This window comes from Struthio camelus, chromosome 12 (assembly GCF_040807025.1).
Source record: "Struthio camelus isolate bStrCam1 chromosome 12, bStrCam1.hap1, whole genome shotgun sequence".
Classification (NCBI taxonomy): domain Eukaryota; kingdom Metazoa; phylum Chordata; class Aves; order Struthioniformes; family Struthionidae; genus Struthio; species Struthio camelus.
This window is the reverse complement of record NC_090953.1, coordinates 15,624,560-15,650,265: the sequence shown is the minus strand read 5'-3', so window position 1 is coordinate 15,650,265 and position 25,706 is coordinate 15,624,560. Positions and strand designations below refer to the sequence as shown.

The window sequence follows — 25,706 nt, the reverse complement described above, 5'->3', positions numbered from 1 at the left end:
GCTCAGATGGAAAAAGAGGAGTCAGCCCAGATAACATGCTAATGACCAGACATGTGCTTAGAAAAATATAGAGAGATAACTCTTGAATGGTCTCATTACTGACAGCTCTCACCCTAAGGAAGGGCTTTTAATTCTCTGTAATATCCTGCAAGAACATGCTAATAAATGTGAACAGGCCAAGAATCACAGCAGCCAGAAATATGCTGTAACATCTTTATATACACTCTACTGCCTGATTGCATCTACAAACTAGATGATCTTTTTGCAGACTCATTTCCTAGTAATTTTCTGAAGAAACTACATGCACTAAGGCTCTGCTTTTTAACTGTACTTGAAAACGTCATGTAAGTGCTTATGCAGTAGGTTATCTTCTCAAATACATAACATAATAACGTGAAAGCATTCATCACCTTTTCTCTTGCGTTTGAGCTATTTTTCTAATACCACTGCTGTGAGACTCTTGGCTTAAACAAGAGCCAAGTACCTGACACCCCATATTTTCTTGCTGCATTTCCCAAGAGCATACTCTTATCTTGCTTGAGAACAACACATCCTTTTGAGAGTCCACTGCCCACAGATTGTGTCTTTCATGTGTTAATATAGACTGAGGGCACTATGAATGAAAAGTAATTAATACAGTCTGCAACAGCTGGTATGAAAGCCAAAATTAACAGTAAAGACAGTTACTTTTCTTTCCAGTTTGCCTTTGCAAGTGGAGAGGAAGAGAAGTGACACAGAAGTACACCACAGAAAGCTCTTTTCTCTGCTCAGAAAACAGTGCTGAGTGATACTCCTATAGGCTGACAGGACCCCCTCCACAGCAGTCAGCTCCACTCTCCAGAAGAAGATGGGAGTAAAGAAGATTCCTGCCACTCTATTCCTTCCCCCCTGCACCCATTATGCAATATTATCTCCCATATGCAGGGAAGCAAGGAGATAGCAATTATCTTTATCTTATCTTTTTTTCCCACCACACTGTTGCTTCAAAGCTAATAGATAAAAATTAATTCTGTTCTGGAAAGCTTCCAGAAAATTTGGTAACCTGCCTAGGTAAATACATCAGCTTGGATGGAGCTTAAATGCCTTTCCTGGCTCTTCAGATACAATAGGTGAGTTTTAACAGTCAGGTCACCTTCAGACCTACATCCCTTCCTTTCTCAAACACTGAACAAGCCCCTGTTCGATCGTTGAACCCTATGTATACACATTGCCTATAGCTGAGAAGGTGATCAGGACAGACGCTCAAAACCTAATGGATCAACACTGCCAATAGCTCCAATTTAGTTTAAGTGAAGAAACATTTATTCAAATGTAAAACACATTCCCACTAACCATTTATTGTTAGATTTGGTCACAGAACCTCGTATCACATAGACCTGCTGCATTAAAGCAAAGCTCTTTCTTTAACAGGAGACCATTATTTCACAATATATCACCTTATTGGTTCAGATTTTCTTTTGGTCTTCTTCCCCTTACCAGGAGCTGATTTCTCCCCAGTTCAGCTGTGATTAAATACCCCTCTGACTTTCCTCTCATCTTTTAACTTTTTTTTTTTTTTTAATAGCTATGACCCACCTACATAGTCATCCTCTTATTTATACAAATCAATACGATATATACTTTTAACAGCCTCATTCATTAGAGCACTGGCTATCTAATCCATTATTTCCATAGCAGACACACAAAACTCCATGCTTGGAATTATACTTTAGATATGTATAATATGGCTGGCTCACTAATAGCTACCAAATACAGGTCTACCATGTAGACAGGAACTCAAACCCTGATAAGGAGAGGGTTTGAAGAAGCTGCTGAGTTGTATGTGCTTTGCAAAGTAATTTGAGTTCTAAACATATATTTAAGAACATAATTTGGCTCTAGATATGTCAACTGATCAATTAGAAAATGTCATTATGAAAGGCAACTTGTGCATAATTTTCAAAGTCAAATGCTCTCTGCTCTTTAATTATAAACAGAAGCAAAGGCGCCAAGTTATGCTTAGCATAACATATCTAAATAATCTTAAGAAAGTTTTGTCATACTTTTTGGTGAAATTAATCACTGTCGATGTGCTGACTTTGAGAGATGAATAATAAACACTATTTCTCAGGTATTTTGATGTTAAAATGTGATCATTTTAAAATTAAGCATTTTATTTTAATGAAATTTAAGAACTAGAATAAATGGTTTAGGAAATACTGGCAATCTGGCTCTACTAGGAGGTGCCAGGGTGACCAACAAACAACTTTTAATTAGTGCATTTTAAATAGTGGACAAGCTATCACAGCCCAAAACCCAGAAAAACTGTAAATGCTAATTTTTGCTGCTTTTTGAGGGGCAACTGCCTTATAAAGCTAGAAGGGGGCATTAACAAAGGGTAATTTTAATCTAGCAAAACTAACCTCCATCGATTCTCACTGCAGTCAACAGCGGAAAAAGTGTGATAGAAAAGGATTTTTTGTCAGCTTTAGTCCATCACGCTACTATTCTGCTAGTGCAAAGGATAGTCCTGCTTTTCGCTCCACCATAATTTCAACCATTTTAAAAGCAAGATGCAGAGATACTATTAGCCAGCTGACCTGCCAAGCTTACATTTCCAAATTACCATACAGCTGCATGACTGTTAGTGACTGCCCAAGGCAGCTGGAAGATATAGGGTACTAGAGGTTGGGAAGTTCCCACTTTCTGGTGGCAGCACAAGCTTGGATCAGCTTAAGCTAATCATTTAACCGAAGGCCTAGGTTTATCTATTAAATTCAGTGATAAAGAGCAGGAGATACACTGGAGTCTCTCTCAGTCTCTCCTCCCATTCAGAGGGAGCAGAGCTAAGTGTAACCCCACTAGGCCAAAAGTTTGTCTCCGTGAATATGTATGAATTGCTCCTCTTTCATGGCAGGTTATCAGAGATGAGAAATGTTGAATGATCACAGTGCTTCAACAGCAAATCATAGTTTGCTGACTGTCATCTTTCACCCATTAGTATCACTAGTTCCATACTGTTTAGTCTTTAACTCAAAAGCTGTATCATCAGCTTTGCTTTTTCAAATTCTGTGGCTCTACCCGTTTCAGCCATTTGTGAATGTCCCCATTCTTATCAGGAAATCTAGCTGCCAAACTTACGCATAACACCTCAGCAAACCGCAAAACTATTACTAGACACATGAAGTCCGGAACGCAGGGCACAAGCAGCAGCTGAATGTCTCATTGCTTCAGTATTTTAGAAAAATAACAAACTTAAATCACGTGGCTAGCTCTTAAAGCTGGGTGCTAGCCATGTTCTTCCAGTTAGACAGGAAGCAAGTGCTCACCCTGAGAGTACTCTCCAGCCTCCTCTAAAAACTACAGTTCTATGGTACAAAGCTGTCAGCAACAATTCTAACCTTTTCTTCCCACTCACTACTCCCTGTATCTGTTTGTACTCAATGGCACATTAGGACAACTATTTGTACGGCACTAGCCACTGCCAAATCTGTGAACTGAATTCGTCAAGATCATGGTCAAGATACAGAAATGAAGCATGTATTGCTCCTGAACACTTTGCACTGTGAAATTATTGCCTAAGAAAATACAGGGAAAAGAGAGGATCCAGTGAAACCACCCTCCACAGAGAAAACTATGCACTGGCGTAGGTTCCATTAAGAAACCAAAACCAGTTATGGAACTTGCGACATACCAGTGAGTACCCTGAGATTTAAGGAACTGAATGTAACGATTAAATGCCAAGGTTCCATCCCTTCCTTACTCATATACACATTCATATATCTGACCCCAGCATAAAAAGATCGAGCCTCTTAATATGAACAAGGCACACAGAAAATCTTTGTGATATGTAAACGGCAACCTGGACTGCAAAGAGCTAAGCAGAATTTGGGGTTTGTAAAAAGTAGCTGAAAATTCATAGCTATTATCTAAATAATAACATACAAGTCTGTGAGCATCAAGTCTAATTTCATTACACAAATCTTCAAGATCATCCGTAGTTCAAAAACCAGGTTAGAACAAATTTGTGTGCTTCAGTTGCTTTTTGCTACATTTAAGTCAAGCAGGATTTTTAATAGCTGAAAAAACATGTAGAAATAAAAATCTGTTACTGTTCCATTACTGCTTTTCAATTTTATGCTGCTCTAGGCATTGTAACGTAGTATCATTAGTACTCCTAACGTAAACTGCTGTCATATACAGTGCAGTGTTTACAGAACATACACTGTACAAAAAACACTTTCACACCTCTCTGCTCCTATTAAGCATTTTTCTTTGATAAGATAGCACATAATTTGCAGTTTGTGACAGAGTCCTTGAATTTTTTAGCTTATTTTTGCTGTAAGCAGTTCTGCTTCACATTTTGTAAAGCCTTTTTTTATTACTCTGTATGAACTGTTTTGTTTACATGGCATGTGATCTAGGCAGAGAAGAAAGAGCCTTCCTGCTTCAACCTAGCCAGGTTGAAGGCTAACAATTAGGGAAAAGCAGGGCTCCCAATGAGCTGCTGCTCTTATTTTCACTGAGGGAACTCCCACAGCCACCCTCACAACAGCAGACAGTAAACAGTCGTCTGCATTTATAATGACCACTTGAGTATTTTCAATGCATAGCCACATAGAAATCAATGTATTGAGAAAGACAGTAATGAGGAATCTTATATACCACTGGCCCATCAGCTTTGCTGTCCCACTGCACACTCTTAGAAATGGTATTTGTTCTTCCTATTGGTCTCAGATTTAATTTCTTTAATGTCCTTGTGGGTATCAAACTAAAGTATCATGCAGGCAGCACACGGCTAGGGAACCATAACCTGGAAAGCCGTTGTTAAAGATGATGCAAGTAGTAGTTCCACCAGAGTATTTAATGCTTCATGTTGCAAGGTGGAGTTCAGTGGTTTGGAGCTCTGTCAAAAACTTTAGCTGCTCCATGCTTCAGTATGCATCTTTTATTATTTAGGCTGTTGATCCACTGACACTTTAAACTGGCATAAGCTGGGACTGCCCCTGCTCGTTTCTGTTCTTCTTTTGTGCTGACACAAAGTGTTTAAACATTTGCCAAGTCAAATGGATCATAAAAATGATCTGAATAGAAACTAACACGCAAAATGGTTAATATACAAATGAACAGACAAATAGGTTCAGTTCTAATCCAGATCAATTCTCCAGTCTGGTTTACTGAATGGCCATAGAAACTCTTATGCTGACCCACAGAGGGGGACAACACAGGGTTAGCAGTGATCAGCTGAAAGTGGGAAGACGATGAGATTGCTCCTTTCAGTGTCCTCCATGCATTCCTGAGCCTATTTGATTCACTGAACAGGCAGAAAACTAATCAATCAAAACAGTGAACACTTCCTGTTTCCCAGTTCAGCACAGGGTTCAACAGAGCCTGTTTCAACAAAGTTCCTGTTCCAGCAGAGCTGGAGAACTGGAGATGAGAGCATACGGCTATGACAGAGGGCTGGAGATGAAGGAACAGGAACATGGAAAGGCTAGAAACAGGGATGGATGGAAAGAGTGGCTTCCAGTTCTGTGAGCTGTTTCATTATGTGAGAGAAAAGTTACTTCACCACATCTCTGCCATTAAAAGACATACAAAAGCTAATAAATAGCTGTACTGTCTTTAAAATAACGTCCTTTTAAAACGTCACCTTAAACAAGGACCAACCGCGCACCATTTTTGACCAATCTTATCAACACAGGTTTGTACTTCTGAAGCCATCAGTATGCAAGAATACGTAAAACAATCTGCGACAAAAGATTCTAAAATATTTTCTCTCTTTTGCATCATTAATGGATTATACTTTTGTTCTGTAAGAATTTGCCAAAAAGATCCTTTCTGGTTTACTTCTATGTTTGTCTGGTTTTACTTCTACGTACTATTGTATGTTCTTGTTTTGTACAAGTATGTACTTGTATGTTTTGTACAGACATACTTCTGTGTATGTCTGTAAAATCCCCTTTTCTGACAACCAATAATCTCTCTCTCAGAAGGCACACAGATACGCTAATTGGTTTGGCAAGACATAGTATTCTTCAGATTTTTTCTTTCAAGAGAATATGGAGATTTCTTATTCTCTATCCCATTATAATAACGGAAACATGTTTTATGTTTCTATAGGTGTATGAAATTTCCAGGTACATTCTTGCTCAAAATATTTGTATATGTATCATTGAACATCATTCAGAAATAATAAAAGCAATAAGTGTTACAATACATTTTTGAAATGACAGATTAAAATACCTTAGTTTGTTTTCCATGGATGACATACTATCATGTGTATCTTGATGTGAATAACTTGTACCTTGGAGGGCAGCCCTTCTGTGACAGCCTCTACAATCGAAATCTTCATGGGTATCTGTGGAGAAAGGAAAGACTGTTAGAACTCAGGCTGTTTTACAGGAGGAACTTCTAATTAAGGACATAAACATTAAATCCACGAATAATTGTCTTAATCAGAGGAAGTTAATCAAGTTGATTCCAAAATACTTTCGTAATTAAATCACGTCCTACAAGAACATCAGCTACAGAGTTCCAACTTGATTTTTGTTCTGAAAATTTTTAAAGCCCTAGACCACTTCCTTTTTGTCGCATAAACTTAGGAACATTTCACAATTGAAAAATGGACTATTATTGGACTGGGAAGAAACCAGATCTCTTGATTTTCCAGTCATATTACGGTTGTTAACTGACCATGTATTTCTTTTGTGTCTGTGCACAACATTCCTATCTGCATTTTTTTCCAGTAAAGAATCAGGTTTACTACTTCAACTCCACTTGCTCTCAGCCTAAAACCGACCCTATTTCAAGTTCTTATCTCTGGAGGAAGCTGAAATGTCTCATCTGCAGTCAAGAGGTACAAACTGATTTACTGAGGAACATTTTACTCCATGAATTGGCCTGTTACATTCAGTGAGAGGAAAGGATTCATAATCTGGCCCTGAGCCTGAGGAAATATTCTTTGACACTGATTTGAAGAATTCGGATGCTCCTTTCTTCCCACATCTGATGTTTCGGTCACATACTAAGAAGTATGTTTTGATGTATTTTCTCCCAGACTGTTTACCTAGGCAAACTGCCAGAGTGGTTAGCTGCTAAAAAAGTTAAATTTATGTCTTGTCTTTTGCTTTGAATAAAAGTAACATTGCTGTGAAACAAAGATAAGTTGAAGATAACATTCTGGAAAAAAATATGATCTTCTGCTTAAGTTAAGCTCTATTTATATATTTATATATTAAGTTAATGCTCTACTGCATAAGTTAATGCTAACTTTTAAACTGTTCAGATGTACATGTATTATAGCACAAACTAAGGTGTTTGTGTTTTGAATTTTATATCTTGATGCATGAACTTTCCTAATCACTCTGCTATGATTTTTCAGGCCCTTGTTTTATGCTGATCAAAATTCTACGGGAACGGTTCCTTTTTTCCCCTCATTTGCTATTCTTTTTGTGTACCAGTGGATTAGCATGGTGTCTCGTAAAGAAACAAGAATTAGCCTCACTGTTATTACTTCATTTTTATGCTATGTTATACCACTGTTTGCTGATTAGCCTATATGGCAAAATGATGATGAGTCCAGTTTCAAGCGTGCCTAAGAGGTGAATATCTGAATGGTATTTTCCGAAATGACTTATGAGATTAAAGTCCTGTAGCCAGTAGGCTACTTTGCAAAATAAGATCCTAACTCCTAAGTCAAACTGACTTTGAAAGTGACAGCTATTATCAAATACATTCCACATACATCTTTGCATAACACTAGAACAGAAACGCTTGGTACACTGTAGGTACTCAGCATTTTATCTCTTTACCATGGAGTTAATTCAACCATCTATTCTTACATTATCATTTTCTTTTTCAGTTGGTCTTTCCTGTCCCAAAAATACAACCAAGTGCTTTGCAAGCCAAAGGTTATTCCTACCCTACAACGATAAATCTTAAAACTATGTTTATGCACATTAAGGGAAACTATAATTTTATGTATCAATTACTGCATCATATTGGGGTTAGATCTGGGCATGTATGATCCCACTTTTACGAGAAAAAATGCTGTGCCAAAGGGAGCTGCAGTATATTCTGGCCAGATCCACCACCTGCGTAACTGGGATCTCAAAGTCCCAAGAGTATACTAGGGTACACATCTACTGATCTAAAAGTAATCTAGAAGAAACATAACACGTATATGTATTATATCACTCAACCCTGTGCAACTGCTAAAAATAGAAGCAATAACCTCCTGTTGATCGAAAGAGCAACATCTCTTAAGCATTTCTCTTTTGCCCCATAGGTAAGCTTTATGTTTGTAAACATAACGTTGACTGTTTCAGAGACTGAACTCTTGAGGAGAACGTCAGGTTTTACTGACCTTGGTGAGTCCTTACTCACGTTTGTGTTTCTACTCATAGGACAAATACAACATTACTTACATGCCACCTTCTCAATATTGCTGTGCTAGCTGCTAGGAAAAAAAGCTTGGAAGGACCTGTACTGGATCTATATTAGTAAGACAGCAGTTTATTTTCTGTCTTTACTTAGTTCATTACTCTCTTATCTAACTATGCTGGGATGGCGGCATGGATACTGGGATAAGATTTACTGTAACTCAGATATATTTTTACCAGAAGATGGAATAAAAATGCTGGATATTTCCTTATAAACCATAGCTATTGGTTGGTGTGGCAGATTGCAAAATATAATTATGAAGACTTCATTGATTTTTGTTTGTTATCAAAGGTTATTTATGACTGGCTATGTTACCATGCATGTTCTATTTCACATATGAGGTCTGTTGGCTTTCTCTGTCGGACATCCGTACTGTTTAGAAGCCTTCAAACTAACTGCAAAGAGTTAATGAGTTCTTAACTCATTCCCTCTCATTTCAGTATTTGCCATCTTGAACAGGGGTATTTTCTTCAAACATGTCTCCAAAAGACAGCTAAGTACTTAGGAAATAACAAAAACTTCAAAAAGCAGCACATGGTAACTTTAAGGAGTAAGCTACCTCCTATCCTGGAAAATTAAAGATTACCTGGCAAATAAGTTAGCTGTTGTGGGTCATCTATAAAGCTCAAATTTCTCACACTAGGTCTCCCTGAACCCAGAATGGTTACTAGCCACTACTCTTACCTCAGTGGGTAGCGGAGCTCTTCATATATTGCTCCAAAAACAAATAAAGCTCAAAGATAAAGGCTGGAAATTAATCCTCGACTAGAAATTTTAGTTTAAACATCTGATAAAAAGTTTGGAATCTTTCTTCAGAAACACTGTGCAGTAAGAATTCTGACTTAACTGTTTCCCGCTGTAAACAAAACTAGAAGAAACATTAATGCAGGGCACATTTCTGTTTCCTTACAGCATGAAGGCTTCATACAGTTTAACAAGTCTGAGTACCTTTGTGTGATGAATAACTAGATAAAACATGTTGATAAGGAGGAAGAGCAAAATTTAGGAAAGCATAAATACTGAAAAAACAATTTACTGTAAAAACATTATAAAATATTTTTCTTTCATCTTCCCTCAATGATCTATTTGGTCTTTCTTTCCTTTTTTTTAGGCTCTCCTAACGTTCTGTCTAGCTCTGTCTCTTGATTATGCTTGATTTTTCTTCTGCTGTACCTATTCCTCTGCATTTGCTTAAATCCGCACCCCCAACTCTTTCATATCCCCTCTTGTATAATTATCTTTATGACTCTGAAAACAAAGGACTGTTCCTCCACTACACTGATCAACTTTCTACTTCACAGCCTGCTTGTGGTATGAGATGAGATCAAAGATCAGACTTTTGCAATTGCATAGACAAATCTGATGGTAAAAGGATAACATGAACAGAACCTTTACCCTGTGGGCAACCTACACACAAGATGATAGGAAAATAGCCATGTTCTCTTTTGCTGCATCTCAGACAAAAGACAAGTATTGATTGTTTCAGCGGTTCAAGAACTTTCCAAAGGAGCTGGAAGAATTTCCTCATTCTTGCTTTACGAAGCTTCATTGCACTTGAATAATTAACAGTATTAGACCAAACCTCTCAAAGAAAATAAGAAACAAACAGAATGAATTCTAAGAGATTTTACAGCCACTTAAGAGTACCACTAGAACAAAACTCTCCCCAAAGGCAGTTCTGCACCAGATTCTTATAAATGAAATTTGTCTCTGGAAGTGTAAAGAGATCTTCGATGAAATGCATTTTAGACCCATTTGAAAGTTTCTTTATATGCCAGAGCGGTAAAAGTAATCTTTATATACATGTGGAATCAGGTCATCTACATTTAATGATCTTCATCAGACACATGAGTCACGAAGACAGGAATAAGATTTATTCTATTTAGATAATAAGTTCTTGAGAGATATTTTTCCACTATTACTTCTCATGTTCATTGTATCCTTTTGATGTTATTCAATGAATTTTATTACCAGCATAATAAAATCCAGACACCTGTAGAAGATATTTATCTGCTGTGCTTCAATATAAGAAATTATCTAAAGCCCTTCATAACATCATTTCAAAAATCACAGTAAACCTGTAAAACAAATTTAAGAAGTATAAACAACAGTCACTAAGTCTTAAATTTAATGCTTCCATGATCTGGTCAGGCAGTCCCATTGCTCCAAGTATTTGGCAGCATCACTGTATTTTCAGCTATACATACCTCCATGCTGGTTTATGAGATATTATGCTTTACTAACTGTGTATGTCCTACTATTCAGTGAATGGATTCACTGAAATGTATATAATTTCATTATTTGATGAATGTTAAAAGAGCAAGATGTAGGCCTCTAACACGGGCTTTAATAAAAACATAAGGAATGTCCTTTAAATTTTCATCTTCTCTTACAGAGAAGAATGACCTTACATGGAGGACCTAATACATTTGAAACAAAATTATTATATTTAATCATGAAATCTGATTATCCTTTAAAATTTTGACTTTTAGAAATATTAAGTGTTTGCAAATGAGCTGTAGTACTGGTGTGAATTTGCCTGCAGAACTTTAAATACAAATCCTCATTATCTAACAGCTTTTCAGCAGAGTTCAGCTTAAACGTCAATGGTGAAATGACCACTTTGCAGAAATAATACCACAGCCAGCGTTAGCCGATACTTTTAGAAACAAGCATCCATGAACAAACTAATGATGCTGAAACACTCTTCTGGTAATACATGTAGCGCTTCAAGACCAAATAAAGCCCTATTGTTAGAGCAGCATAGGGGGGTTCTCAGATTTATACTGGATGCATTATATTTTCCTGAAGATGAAAGTCTCTGGCATTATCAAATGGGCACCTTTCATGAAACAGTGAAAAGCAACTGACGACTTCTACTGACTGATGTAAGCCATCCTAACAAAGAGGTTGTACTGATTCCAGCAGCCAAGGACAGATCTTCAGCTGGTTTCAGCTGAGCTGAAAACCATTCAACAGAATATGCAATAAAAACGTAACGCCTCAACCAGACAGCAGGTAGATGGTAAAGATAAATACATGGCTTTCTCAGTTCCTGAAACTGAATGCTTTTTGTACCCTCCCACGATCACAGAACTATAGTGTAAGAGTGACCTCTACAGGTTTTCCAAAACACTCCAGACAGTTTCAAGGACGGTCTTTAAAGACTACTTCCTTCAAACTTCTTTATTAGTTTATTTGGAACTAGAGTACAAAACTGACACTCCCTTTGAGTAGCAATCTGAAATCTATAGTATCTTGAATTTACAACTTGTAAACATACAATCAGAGCAAATTTCTTTAATAGATATGTATCAGGCTTCAATATATGAAAATTATTGAGGAGACATTTAAAATATTCTCCTAATTCCAAGGAGATTCCAGCAAGAATTTATGGTACACAGAAATAGTTTTATAAAGGACACAACAGAAAAGGATAACAGTTTATGGGTTGTGTAACAGTAAAATAACCATTACAAAAGGAGGAAACCTCATTCCAATAGGATTTATTCTTTTTTTTTTTTCTTTTTCTTAAGGACTCAATCCATTTGACACGTGTACTTTCCATCATGCTTAAAGAATCAGAATGATCCAGATGGAGGCATATGTGACTAGCAAGGAAACGCAAACCTCTTTATTCAGGCAACTGAAAATTATTTGTGGCTGCTGACAAAACAGAATGATACCTGGGAATTATGTGAAATAAAGTATTATTAAATCTTCAGTTTCCATTTCCACCTACATTATTTCTATATACATACATCCAGCTATCCATCCCCATATACACTACAAAAGCAGATATCTACTGCTAGTAAGATAAAAAAGAAGTACTAGATTTTTAGTAAAACTTACAATATGGAAATAGCTGGTCAAAGAAGATATGTTAGAGTCATAAGACATGCGGAAGACCTAATAGAACCTTGAGGAAGCATATGTCTTTCTTTAGCTCTACAATCCACATATATGAACATTAACTTGTGAAACGGTTCATCATTACAAGTGGCCCCCAGCGATTCTCTTAATACTTACCAGTATCAAGTATACAAATGCTCTGATAATGAGTAAATTCTATGCAAGAATTATTACTGTTTGACACTGTACTTCAGGAATTGGTACAGGTTGGCTGGAGAGTTGGAGTTAAGAGAGACCTCTTCATTCATTTCTTGCTTATGATATTTATGGACACTTCTTATTCTTTCTCAATCTGTAACTCACCAAATGGTAGTGCAAAGTAGACATCCAGTAGGATCTGATGTGAAGTTGGTGTTTTAGTGCCATAGATCTTGCTTCCACTTTTTATGACTTCAGAATGCAATGTCCACCAGGCACCTGGGCCTTCCTATGAAAAATATTCTGAAAGTTACCTGGGTAGGATTTATAGCATTACCCACTTTTTCCTGAATCAAGGTCCCCTTAAGTCAAGGGGAGTCTCCTTATGACACCAATAGGCTTAGGATCCATTCTTGACTCTTCCAACTTTCATTGACATCAGTAGCTGCTAGGACTTCAAGTTTTCACAGATATGGTATGTGAAAAAATTTGCTCTACAACAAATTCATAAACAGACAAATTCACATTAACATGATTAAGATGTAAGAAACATGAATATTGAACATAACTCTTTTAGGAGCTGAGATCTTCCAGTTCCCCTGGAACTTGAACTGATGACAAACAAGCACATCCTGGCAAGGCTGATGTGATCAATGTATGATAATAACCAGTCTAAAAATAGCTTTGAAGCAACTCAATAACTAGGAAAGTTCCACAGTGGCCTAATTGTAAATAAAGGCTCAGAGGGTCTGAAGAAATTAGAAAGCAACCCCCTGACTTGCATCTTTTATTTGTTTACAGTTCCAGTGTTAACTATTAAGCCACCACCTCAGTGTCAGCAATTGTAACTCAACAGCAGCTAGGATAGCGAGGCAAAAAAAAAAAAAAAAAAAAACTTGCCTTAGGGCCCAAAACAGCTCTTGGCAGCTGTGGTACAGAGCAACTTCTAATTTAAGCAGGAATTACCTTCTTCCTCTATCTCCATTTTCTGAGTAGAATTTAAAAAATGTCAGATCAATATATATATGAATAATCATCAGTCCCTATAAAGAAATGGCTATTGAGATCGATGGGGGATTCTGTAGGAGGAAGGGGTTTTCCTGATTCGCTCTTTCACCTCAATTATCTTTTTATTTTGTAAAGGACATTTAAAGAGGGGCATAGGGATTAGAACATATTTTTATTGGCAAAAATAAGTGGGGGGGGGGGGCAGAGCATCAGGTGCCAGATTAAATCCATCTCCTCTACTTCAGAGTTACTTTTTTACAAATAGAACCCATAGACTATGTGGAGTAAAGAAGATTCATGAATGGGTAACTGTGGAGTACTATAGTAAGGCACTTCCTTACTTTTCCTGAGTTCATACAGTTTCACAGCATTGGCAGGTAGCTTCAGTATTTCCAGCACCCCATATACATAACTTGTGCAAGTGGCCGACTGAAAGCATGCCTGCTCAGTGGAGCACTCTCGTGGCTAACTGTGGCTATGTCGGACACAAAGTAGTTCTTGAGACTGACCGGTTTTCTCCACCTATCCTTCTCCCTGTACCTATTGTACTATTAATTTCATCCTTATTATCATAGGACAAATTTCTCTTTTCCTCTTTGAGACAGTGGCAATTCCCCCGAGTGACACAAGAACAGTATTATGCCCGTTTTACTAAAGAATTACCCAAGGTCACATGACAAATATACAGGCCAGGAACCTCAATCTGAAGTTCCCTTGCTCTCATCACATAAACCAAACTGCCTCTGCTTTTCTAATTAGTGAGTGCATGTGAACTTTAACCTAGTTACAGAATTATACCTGATTCAGTACGTGAGCCATTTCTCCAGGGTATATGGCTAATGCCTATCAGCTGCCACTTTAAGAGCCTCACGTGCACTATGCCTCAGTATCACAGTGTAAATGAAGCAAGACAGAATGTTATATTAATCATCTCATGACAGCAGTTTTAGAGACTAAGAATGAGAAGTTCATGGGATTTCACCTCAAGTCTTTTATATTTCCACAGAAAGTCAACTTACATCTGTTGCATGTTCCACAGTTGCAAGGGGAATCCATAAAATGCCTAAAATGCTATCCCAGAGCAAGCCTTTCTTCCACAGCTCTAGAATGAATCCCTTTTCATCAGCACTGATTTCACTAAAAATAAATACAAAAATCAGTCACTGAGATTTGAAACAATGAATACACGAAACATTGAGCTGTAAACGCAGTCTCAGTTACTCTCTCTTCTCTCATAACACCTTGAATCAGTGATTTGTAACACAGTGGTTTTGTTTTCAGTAAACCCATAAAATGGGAAATAACTGTCACGATACAAACACGAGACTAGATGAGCCAAGTCTCAGGAACCAAGCGGTCAGGATGATTCCTGCAAACTGACGAGGGCAACAATTCTGCTGGAAATACGTGGTGCAGAAGTCCCAGTTATCAGTAGCTTTACTTTGCTACAAGACTTGGACCTATTGGATATAATCCAGAAAGATAGGACCAGGAAGTGCATTTGGCTGAGGTTCTTCCGAGCAGCTTCTCCATATGGAGTTGCTATTGCCTCCACAGGATACCAGTCTCCTCAGGACAGCCCTGAAGTGACCGGCATTCTCAGGTTTCACTGCAGCTAACTCTTTAGCCACAGGAGTAATGCAATACAGCCACCCTTCTGTCAGGTGATTTCTGTTAGCTGAAACTGGAATCCACAAAACTAGGAACAGTCATTTTGAACATAAAACCCAGACGAATGTTTTCAACGAAATTGTAAGAGCTGGCAACACTGCCCAAGATGGTACATACTGCCATGCAGCAGCATGGACCACTAGCTATAGATGATTTATAATGGTATGGGAAAACGTGCATCTTTCCACACAAAAACCCAAGAGAAGGAACAAACAGATGAGTTCCTACAGGAAACTGAAGCAGTTCCTAACCTTGTTCTCACTGTAAAGGAGAGAAGGTGCAGAAGATGTTTGAAGCTCATTCCCTTCACTAGAAGTGAGAAGCTGCACAGTACAAAAAAACTGTAATGGGAAAATCGCTCTTGATGTCAAGAGCTGCTTGTGCAGACACTATTTTTGTTTCACTTACGGAATATAAACATTTTACTAATAGCTGTTTTTTGACCATGGCACGTTCACAAACACAAAAATCACACAACAACGTTATTTTGCAGGAATTCAAAACTAATTTTGGCTAGGCCGCATGGCTCACCAGTGATGTGGAAACAAAACTAACAAACAGAGAAGTGCAAGTTATTTCCACACAAGATGTCTGACAATCTTTACATATTATTATAAGCAGTTACAAAGCAGTTCTGTAAATATGAGATATAATAATGCAGGCATTGGTGTCTGCAACTGGGACCAGTAATATGTAATCTTCATTTGATTAAAGTATGAAAGCTAATCAATAACTGATTTGTGTGCTGTACCACAGTGAATTAGCGTATACTCAATTTTATCAAGGAAAGGAAAAGTGAAATCTCAGAAAAGCAAAGGGTGCTGCCTTTGAGGTAGGTACCGAACTTCCCCGTGTTTCTCTCGAAAAAGCACTGTGTTGGATGGCTCAAGTTTTTTCACACCACTGTACTTGTGCACTTAAATAGCTAGAGTGAATACAAAAATTTTTTGTTCAACTTCTCCCTTTACAAATACATAAAGGAAGACAGATTGTAAATTTCTATCTTCAGATAATTCTGGACTCCATCTTTAATATTGATGTATTGGTAACTGAACAATAAAACTGTATACTGAAACCTTAAACAATATGTATTTTTAAAAAAGCAAGTTGGTTGTTTGTGGTCAATGGAGCAGTTTTTCTCTCAAAATATATTGTAACAGGCAAAGAGGTAGAGAAAGCCCTTAAGAAAATGGACTTGAACATGTAAAAAGTCTATATAAATGTATTTGTAAACGCCTACTTACAATGCATTTTAAATAGTCCGCCCTGTTATATGGGTGAGTAAGCAGTAGATGGAGCTACAGCAGGCTCTAAAAAAATATTTCCTCCAACTTTTAGCTGAATTTATTTACTTTAGGGCATGCTAGAAAAGTGCTTTAGTATTCTTTGGTAATATTTACATTGCAAACTAAGAAAATAATCTTAATAAACTGCTGGTTTTCATTGATGTTATGGAACACTCATTTATGCACAGTATGATTTAAAGGAAAGCACTTACAGGGCAGAAAAGGAAATCTATTAAATGTTTTAATGAGTCCCTCAGAAAAATTGATAGGACAGGTTACACACCTATTTTGAAATAATTTTTAATTGCCTCCTGCACTAAAGGTAACACATAGGGCAAACGCTGAAATTTAATTATCTACTGACTGATATACTATCACATCCTCACCCAAACCCCCCAATGTCTTTAAAACTGTTATGTCTAGATCAGGAAGGTGCTAAAAAAGTGTCTTACTATATTGTTATGTAGCAGTGACTCTTCTATGCCAAAACCTGATAAAGTTCTCTAAAATTCACAGCTGCAGTGGGAGAATAGCATTTATGAAGGCTAGCTATTGATACTGAGGTTAATTTTCCTTAGCACTCTCAAAGAGAGACAGGCTCCTTCAGCCTGGCTAATTTAGGCTGTGGCTCTGAACAGTCTGCTTGAGAAGCACAATGACTGGGGGTGGGGCAGAAAGAGCCCAAGCTGAGCTTTGGTTGATATTAGCCTTTTCTGAATACCTCTGATCCTCCTTTATATCTAGACATAAAATAAGAGTGTAAAGAAGATATAAATGTTGACTTAATGTAAATAAGAAACAGGCCCTTCAGTTAAATAGTGTCTTCAATTAAGCAAGCTAATAGTCCACTGCAGCTCTCTAAGAAACCAGCTGCTTGCCATTAGAAAAGGTCTTAATTCAATTAGTCACTTTAGGGAAAAAAAAATCTGATGAAGCTGAGGACTTAAAGGAAGACCAATAGCACCATGAAATAAAATTAATTTACTGAAATAGCTGTAAAGCAGGAAAAAAAAAGAGAGAAAACTTTAGAAATGCAGCCATTACTATAGCAGAGAATTAAATGTGAGGGGTTTATTCAAATCAAAATGTTAGTTTTTGCAAATGCAGAGTCTGTCAAATTTTTTTTTTTTTTTAGTTTTTGATAATCAGAAAGTGGGGAAATGGATTCAAAACAAAATTCAATTTTTTGGAAAAACACTAAATTAGATTTAAAATTGTAGTAAGCGTATTGAACAAACAATAAGTACAGCCAATTAAGTGTTTAATTCTGTAAAATATTTTAACCAACCCTAGTTCTCAGGAATAAAACCTATGTTTCCACAAAGAAGATATGGTAACAGAGAAAGATTTGTGCAGGAGAAGGGAGGGGTCAAAAAAGGTGGAGGGCGGGACCAAAAGAAAAATAGAGATCAAAGCATCTAATGGGGTTAAATATTTAATTCTTCTAAATTGCTTTGAAAACGACAGCTGAAAGCAGGATTCTTCAGAATGTAATTCAGTATGTGTGTGCTTGCACCTACCTGGCCAATGAAGGGTACATAAGGCTCTCGAGTACAGAAAAAGAACAAAGAATGGATAACAAGATAGAGAGGTGAGTTAAGAGGACAAGGATCTGCAGGCAGAGATGAGAAACAGTACAGGTCAGTAATAAGTAAACTACCTAAATGGATAGATAAAACATGAATCTTACATAAAGGAAATCAGTTAACACAAAAATAGAGTTGCATGAGGATAAAACTGAGTTCTGTTTCTCGCCTCTCATTCCTTTATTCCTAGGAGATAAAATGAAATTAAAGAGCTTGGAGAAATATTTTATTTCCATTCCTGGCTGCTGGCCTTGGTCTGCAATGCGTCTGAATAACCCGCAAAACTGACTTTTGTTCCTGTCTTTAGAACTAGCTTGATGACGTTTCTGAGCTGGATACTCTCTCCTTGCCTTTGTAGGCTGTATTTGGTTCCAGACGTCATTAATTGTTCTAAATCATTTAAATACAGTGAAGGCACAACACAACCAGTTGGTAAGAATTCCCTGTTACTTACAACATGAAGTCCTGTTCCCAGCAAGGTTGACTTCCTCTTCTGTCTATTGTAGTGCTTTTCAAATTTTGGACTTTTAAAACAACATAGGTGTGCAATGCACCTGAAAAAAAAGGTAACCATCACATTTAGTTATATCCCTAGTTTATTTTACTATTTCTTCTAGAAACTAGACACATTTAACTCCACAGGAGTAGGGATTTAATTCTAAACGCTATACCACACAGTTAGAGATGCCTCTCAAATCCGTGTATTTGAACAAGAAAATCCTTATTAATTCTAATGGGATTATGACAGAAGAATCTCTGTATATCACAGGTGGAAGAGAGCATAATCCTAAATGTGAGTGAGCGTTCTGGGGATCAGCTATGAGATATGGCTTCTCAGATTATTTATCCATCTCTGTTGACAGATACTACATGCCACCAGTACACACTCCACTTCTGCAAATTAGGATTTATTTCGCTTTCAAAAGCTACAGCAGTATTCCTGACTGGCTAATTGGGGCTTACGACCAATTATGGCAAGGCCACAGACTGGTAGCAATAAGGCTCTTTCATGCCTTTGTGAATGAATTTAGTTCTGTTGATATACAGAAGCCCAAGAGCAAACTGCGCTTCAGACGCTGTCCCAGCTAAATTCAGTAGTTTCTGTAAATGCACAGTAAGAATATTCATAAAATTGGACCTAATCAGCATACAAAAACAAAATTGAAGATTTCTGAAAGTGCTTAAAAACATTATTGGTTTAAAAAAAAGTAAGAAAGAACTAAGGAAATGCTCCACCCTGTAGGGCTCACACAGGAGTAGGGCTCACACAGGAATCTAAGGCAGCAAAGGGCATGTTATATTGTCTTGATGGCTGCAGCTGTTCAGAAAAGCTTCTCAGCTTGCACGCATGAAACATATCCTACATTAGCTTATAGCATCTTTTATTAGGATCAACACTGACATTTTTTAAAATTGACTTTTTTTAAGAAGAATTTTTAATATACTATACATATAAGATGTGGCCAAGGACACAATCATTTTTGAGCTGTCTGTATCACCCACAGGTCAGTCAGCTCGACTGAGTAGGATGGGAGCTGCTGCTGTCTACAAGCAGCTCTTGAATAGGTTGTATCAAATTACACTGCAGTTTTAACTGCCTTTTAAAGCCTGAGGTTCCCCTGTGCATCCTGTATGTAGATTTCCCTGATTACAACTAATGATAATGTTTGACATAAAGACTAAAAACTTATGTAATGGGAACAACTTGTTTCAATTAAAACAAGTGATCAATGTTTTTTATAATTCACTGTACCTTTGCTCTTACACTGCATAAACTATTGACAAAGTCAACATAGACTTGGAAGTCTGATGACTTGTGATAAATAATGTCAACAACGTGTAATTCACATATTATCCCATTGCTCATTCTGTGTTAACTGAAGAAAATAAGAAGTGAAGTCTGCAAAACGTTCTCTAGTTGCAAAATTTGTTTTTAGTTTGAGGACTTGCAACTCACATTTGTTAAATTTCCAAACAAATCACCATTAAATCACTTTCCTGAAACCTACTATGTTTAACTCCAGCCATTTTTAGTACCGTCATCTATATCAAATTTCCACTCAAAACCACACAACTTCACACAAAATTAAAACTCATCTCCTTTAAATGCAACTGTGACTGACAAGATACAGATCAATGAAACAGACTAAAAACATGTATCTGAAAAAAATCTCTATTACCTTCACATTCAACTCCATCATTTCATTCACATTTGAAAATTTCATGCCCTGCATCACAACAACATATCATACCAGCATTCAAACCTTCTGTCTTTTCCTAGCTCCCTTTCTAGCATAACTGAGCACATCTAAAGAGATTCCAGTCTGTCTGCATCATCACTGTTTTGATTTCCTGGTGTTTTGTCACCTGCCTTTTCAAACTGCTGCTTCTCCAAGAGCTCCTTGCTCCTTGGCAGCTCTTTTCTGGATCTGGATGTCCCCCTTCACTACTTTACTACTAATTCATCCTCTTCTTCAGATTTCGTGAGTTATATCGAGTGAGAGAGACAACTTAGAAATTCTGTTTTATAAATAACCCCCTTAAAGAGTAAGTGTCAAGAATGTATGCTGTTCAGCCTACTCTGGCAGTGCAAAGAAGCTGACACAAGAAAGTATAGCCAATTACCAGAACATATCATTCAAACTTCATTACCTGTTATTTATGGTATTAACAAATGCTATACAACATTCAAAGGTCAATTAAAAGTGATTTAACTTGTATCAAACAATTCTGTTGATAAGCATCTATTGTAAATTATCACCTCTTGAGTGCCAAAATATAAACATGTACTGAACCCTGTGAAATCTCTCTCAGGGAGAGAGAATTTAATGAAAAGGGGCAGGGGGGAAGAGAGACAGACAGACATTCCTTCAATCTATACTTCACAGTCTGACTAACAATGACCATACTTTGCAGAGAATTAGCAGAATCATGTCCCAAGAAAGCAGCTTAACCTGTGCTGGTTCAGGTGACCTCTCTTTAATCCAGAACCTCTCTTTAATCCAGATAACTTTAAACAATTTGCAGGGGTTACTTACATGTAGTGGCTAGACAACTACTAGCAAATTTTCCTGTATTGATTAGTTGATATATCATCTTCTCCTGATAACTAGTAACTACATAGATCTTGAAGGCTGTAAGTTTATCATCTATGTGTGAGAAATCTCTGGCTAAACAAGGCCTTTCTTCTCCACCCTTTGGCTAAATGTTGCTCCTCCAGGCAGACCTGCAAAGTCCTGGGAAGCTTGATTTCACTCATGTTTGTTGCATAGGGCCTATACCTCATCTATATAGCTGTCAGTCAATTACACATGGGCTCTCATCTGTATTTCCTCACTGCGGAAACTCAGGCACCATCTCCTCCTCACCCTGGTGATGCTAAAACCCTGCATTCTGTTCATAATCAAAATTTCTCTTGACTCATGATGCAGTTAGGCCATCAAATTAGGTAAAATTTCCTTTTAATGGAAATATCCTTTAAATGGCACTAATTTGTGAGACAATAACAACCAGTAACTGAAAATAACAGATTGTGTGAAACCACAGCCTAGATTTCATCATTAATTTCCACCCCCCCCCCCCCAATTTTCTTTCCTCATTTGTTTTGCACTGAACTCTTGATGAAATGGGTGTTAGAAGTCCTAGGTTTAATCGATTCTTTAACATGATACATACATTCTTTTCTAAGAAAAAAAATGTAAAGCAGAAATTAAAAGAGAAATCAGACTTACCAGCTGCTTCATTCAACTTTCCTTTTTTCACTATGTAAAAAAAAAAAAAAGTAATTGATTATATTCAAGTAATACTTTGATGACTCTTGCCAATATAGTAAAAAAAGAGGGATTTCAGTAGTTTTAAGGACTCATCCTTATAAATGAAAATTAGTTCTTTTATCACAATGCTGTTCACATCTTAGTAAGATAATATGATTCCTTAGAAGTCTTCAGGGAAGAGGAAGAATGTGGAGAAGTCTTTGCAGCTTACATAAATATTGGTCATAATTATAGTGATCAAATTACAGGGATTAATTTGAATGACATAGGAAACCATGCTCCAGTAGTAATTTATACCAGACACGAGCAGCAAATGAAAAGTTCAAGTATTGCTTCATGTGCAGTGTTTATTGTTTGTAAATAGGGTATGTATTGCATTGACGTTTTCTCCCTATCAACCAGTCAAAATAAGAAACAATGATCCCCCAAACGGTTAGAGCATTTAGGAGGAAGCAGGAGATGTGTGCAAGTGGGAGATGGACTTCACAATGTTATTAGAAACATTTATGTTACCAAAGTGGTGCAACTGGAGCGCATCTGTAGAGTAAAACAGTGGTGCTGAGTGTTCATTCCACATATGCTTCAGAGATTTTACCTCAGACTCTGTGTACTGTCGTCCCATAGACAGCACGCTCAAAAATAGCTGAAGCAGATTAGGTGTACTCCTGGAGTACACCCTTCTGTTGAGTTTCCTTGGAAAAGAATACAGTTTTTGTCCCTCCAAAACTACTTTGTGATGCAAGCCAAGTTTAACTGGAGAAGAGCACAAGATTAATTTCAAATTTAAAAGTACAATGATAATATAAATGCATCCTTTGCCATTCTGAAGAAAATAAAAATATACACATGTACATACACATACAATTGACAGGACCATGTATCCTCCTTCTGGCATGTGGAAGATACAAACTTAAATATCCTGAAGCGACTTGAACCATAGAGAGTAAATTTGGGGCACTCCTTCCCAAAGGATGTGGTGGCGCAAGTTTACATTAATTCTAGAGCAGACTGAAGACTATTTGGAAGGGGAATACACTGGGGGTGGGGGGTTGCTAAACAGAAAAAAATGCATCAGGATCAGAAATCACTCTCAGATGAAAATATGTGAAGGTTGTGAAATTACTGTGGGCAGGGGGGTATTACATACGCTTGCCATTTCTTCCTCAAACCTGCATTTCTGCTAAATGGACACCCAATACAAGCTAGTAAAACAGTCCATTTTTCAGCTCTTACTCCTAAGTGACAGTTCTACCTAGCAAGCTATTATACGAAGGGAAGATAATACCTAGCAGGCAGAGCTCTTCAGTGTACTTTGACAGAAGACTGCTCAGCTACTGAATTCTGAACAGATTTCAATTGAATGTGGAGGGGGAGCTGCTCAGCCCCTAAAGAATACAGCAGCTCTGGGCATGCATTGAAATACTTAAGATATCATAAATTTTGAGATCCACGGAGTTCAGATTCTTCTGTGGCCAAGAGGCAAATATACAGAAGTTTCATTCTAGACACAAAAATCTTCTGCTGGATCTGGCCTTCACTGATTTTTTTGTAGGCACAAGAATAGCAGAGAAGGGATCTGAAATCAGTTCCAAAATGAATTTTCCACATCCCTGTGTTGTGCCTAGGAACCTATGTAGCATAACTCATTCAACTGCACAAATGCCACTACTTCCAGTACGATGACCAGATACTACGTTGTGATGGCTACTAATCTGAGGTGAGCTGTCATCAAAAATAAGAAAGCTAAATTTAGTACCTTACAAGTGGCAGCTTTGCCTGTAAAGAGTGTTAATTCCCAGTGGTTAGGTTAGAGATAACTCCTTTTATGAAGGGGGACTGTATAAAAACAGTCATGATATTTAATTTTGACCTGTTTACAATGGTTTCCAGAAAAACATGCTTGCTCTGTAAATATAATTACATCTGTGTTCTCTGTCTGCCAGTTCCCCCACTTAAATAATTCTGTTTATGACTAATAGTATCATTCTCATTACTGTTGCTCATTCTTTTGCCTTAACAGTAATAACAGTAGCAGAAAGCCATATAATTCTAATAACATAAGATGGGTATGACAACAAATATATAGGGAATAAAATACCACATGGTACATGGCTTGAAGCTTTTGCCTACATGGAGTTTCCCAAAAAATCAATTAATTGTACTGCTATGATGGTATGCACAAAGAAATATTAAAAAGTAGCATGCTCCCTCTTAAGTCAGTGGATCAATATTTATTCATTCTGAGCAGATGAAATAAAAATTAATATGCTCTTGAAATAGAGATAGAACGCTACGATCCTGAGATGTTTGATAATAAGCTGAAAAGAGATGAATACCATGAAAGCTGAACGCTTCTGTGCCAGCCAGACAAGAAGCTAAAACAAGAGCTATAACATTCCATTAACATTTAGTGTTTCCCGTCACCATGGCTGAAAGACGACTACTCAAGCAATGAGCAAATTTCTCACTCCAACCTAGAGTTCCATTACTAGATCAAACACAAGTGCAATTACAGAGCTAAAAGTCAAACTGCAAAAAGACAGCGCACATCACTATCAGCATGATGTGGCTGCAAACCCTACGACTTAGGAGGACGCCAGTACTGTCACTCTAAACTTGTGCTTTGCATTTCAACAGTTGTGCCTTGGACAAAGTATACAGGTATACCTTCCTCTCAATGATGCTGTTTTCTTTCTTTGCATTTCCTTCACTCTTCAGCCCAAAGAGGCTGTGGTCTCTGATCCTTATGCAAACCACTCCGTTTTACAAGTTCAAAAAAGAAAGCAAGATCATCTGAATAACAGTATGGTATGAATATCCTCTTTGTGCCTCATGATGCTTTAAGACGACTGCTATCTTCCAAGACACAGATTCACCTGAGTTAAGGTGGTTTCATGCAAATGCAAGAGTGAGTGGTGTTGATGCAAACTGTCTGAACTCTAGCTGATCAGCAATACTAATTACTTAACAGTCACACACCTCACAAAAAAAGCTTCCTAAAAGTTACAAGCCTCTGGAGAGGGAGAGAGAGACAGACAAGACACACACACACACACAGACAATACACTGCAAGGGATAAATAACTCTGTTCAAATCCCTTTAAGAGCCAAAAAACCTAAAACTGTACTGCAGAATCCACTCAACTGTATTATTCTATCATTTTTATATTTTATAAACTGGTAAAAATTCAATTCCTACTCATGTGTCTGTTCTACAGACAATGCAAAAACTTAGTAAGTACATGGTTACAACACAAAGGGCAAAATGGAGACCAGGTAACTGGGGAGGAGGATATACTACCCATCATCTCAAAAAGCTAGTTCAAAAATCTTCAATAATAGCGTTGCAGAGTGATCACTCAGAAGGCTGACTTCAGATAATCTAAAATTGTTTCTATCATATAAATAACTGACTACTACATATTTAATGTGCCCATCAGAAAAGTGAACATTCCAAATTGTAACTTTAACAGATTTAAGTTTCGCTCTGCGGTGTCATTTCCACTGATGAAGAATGCCCCAAAGCTAATAGTATTGTGACTCAAACAGTCAACAGTTACCAAAATCTAATCTTGTCGTTGTTTTGGATCAAGTGTATGACTAACGTCCATGAAATTTAGATTTGTACAAAAGGTAATCTTTAAATTTTCCTACCCTATCAATGCATTTAAGACGTTGCTGGGTTAATTCGAATGAAATGCTTCTGTCATCCTACAAAAATTAATCTTGCTCTAAGAATACGTTTTTGCATACCATATATTTCACTGTTATACTTAGGACCTAGTAATTGCCAATAAATAAGAAAAGAAATAGCAAAACCCTCAGTCTGCAACTTTACCCCGTAAAGTTCCCCGAAGTCTGCCATTGCTTTCTGATTCCCTTCCCACTTGCCTAACATCACCTACCTTC

The 25,706-nt window shown here is 37.3% G+C and overlaps 1 protein-coding gene across 1 annotated transcript in view; it reads right to left on the bottom strand.

Moving 5' to 3' along the window:
- Positions 1-25,706, bottom strand: part of LOC104148292 (protein unc-13 homolog A) — a 71,777-nt gene that overhangs the window by 45,488 nt on the left and 583 nt on the right. Inside the window, exons 2-6 of the mRNA XM_009681408.2 lie at positions 21,757-21,786; positions 18,480-18,579; positions 14,502-14,619; positions 12,640-12,763; positions 6,226-6,340 (exon numbers count right to left, since the gene is read on the bottom strand). Coding sequence (XP_009679703.1) covers positions 6,226-6,340; positions 12,640-12,763; positions 14,502-14,619; positions 18,480-18,579; positions 21,757-21,786 — 487 coding nt within the window. The remainder of the gene's footprint in view (positions 1-6,225; positions 6,341-12,639; positions 12,764-14,501; positions 14,620-18,479; positions 18,580-21,756; positions 21,787-25,706) is intronic.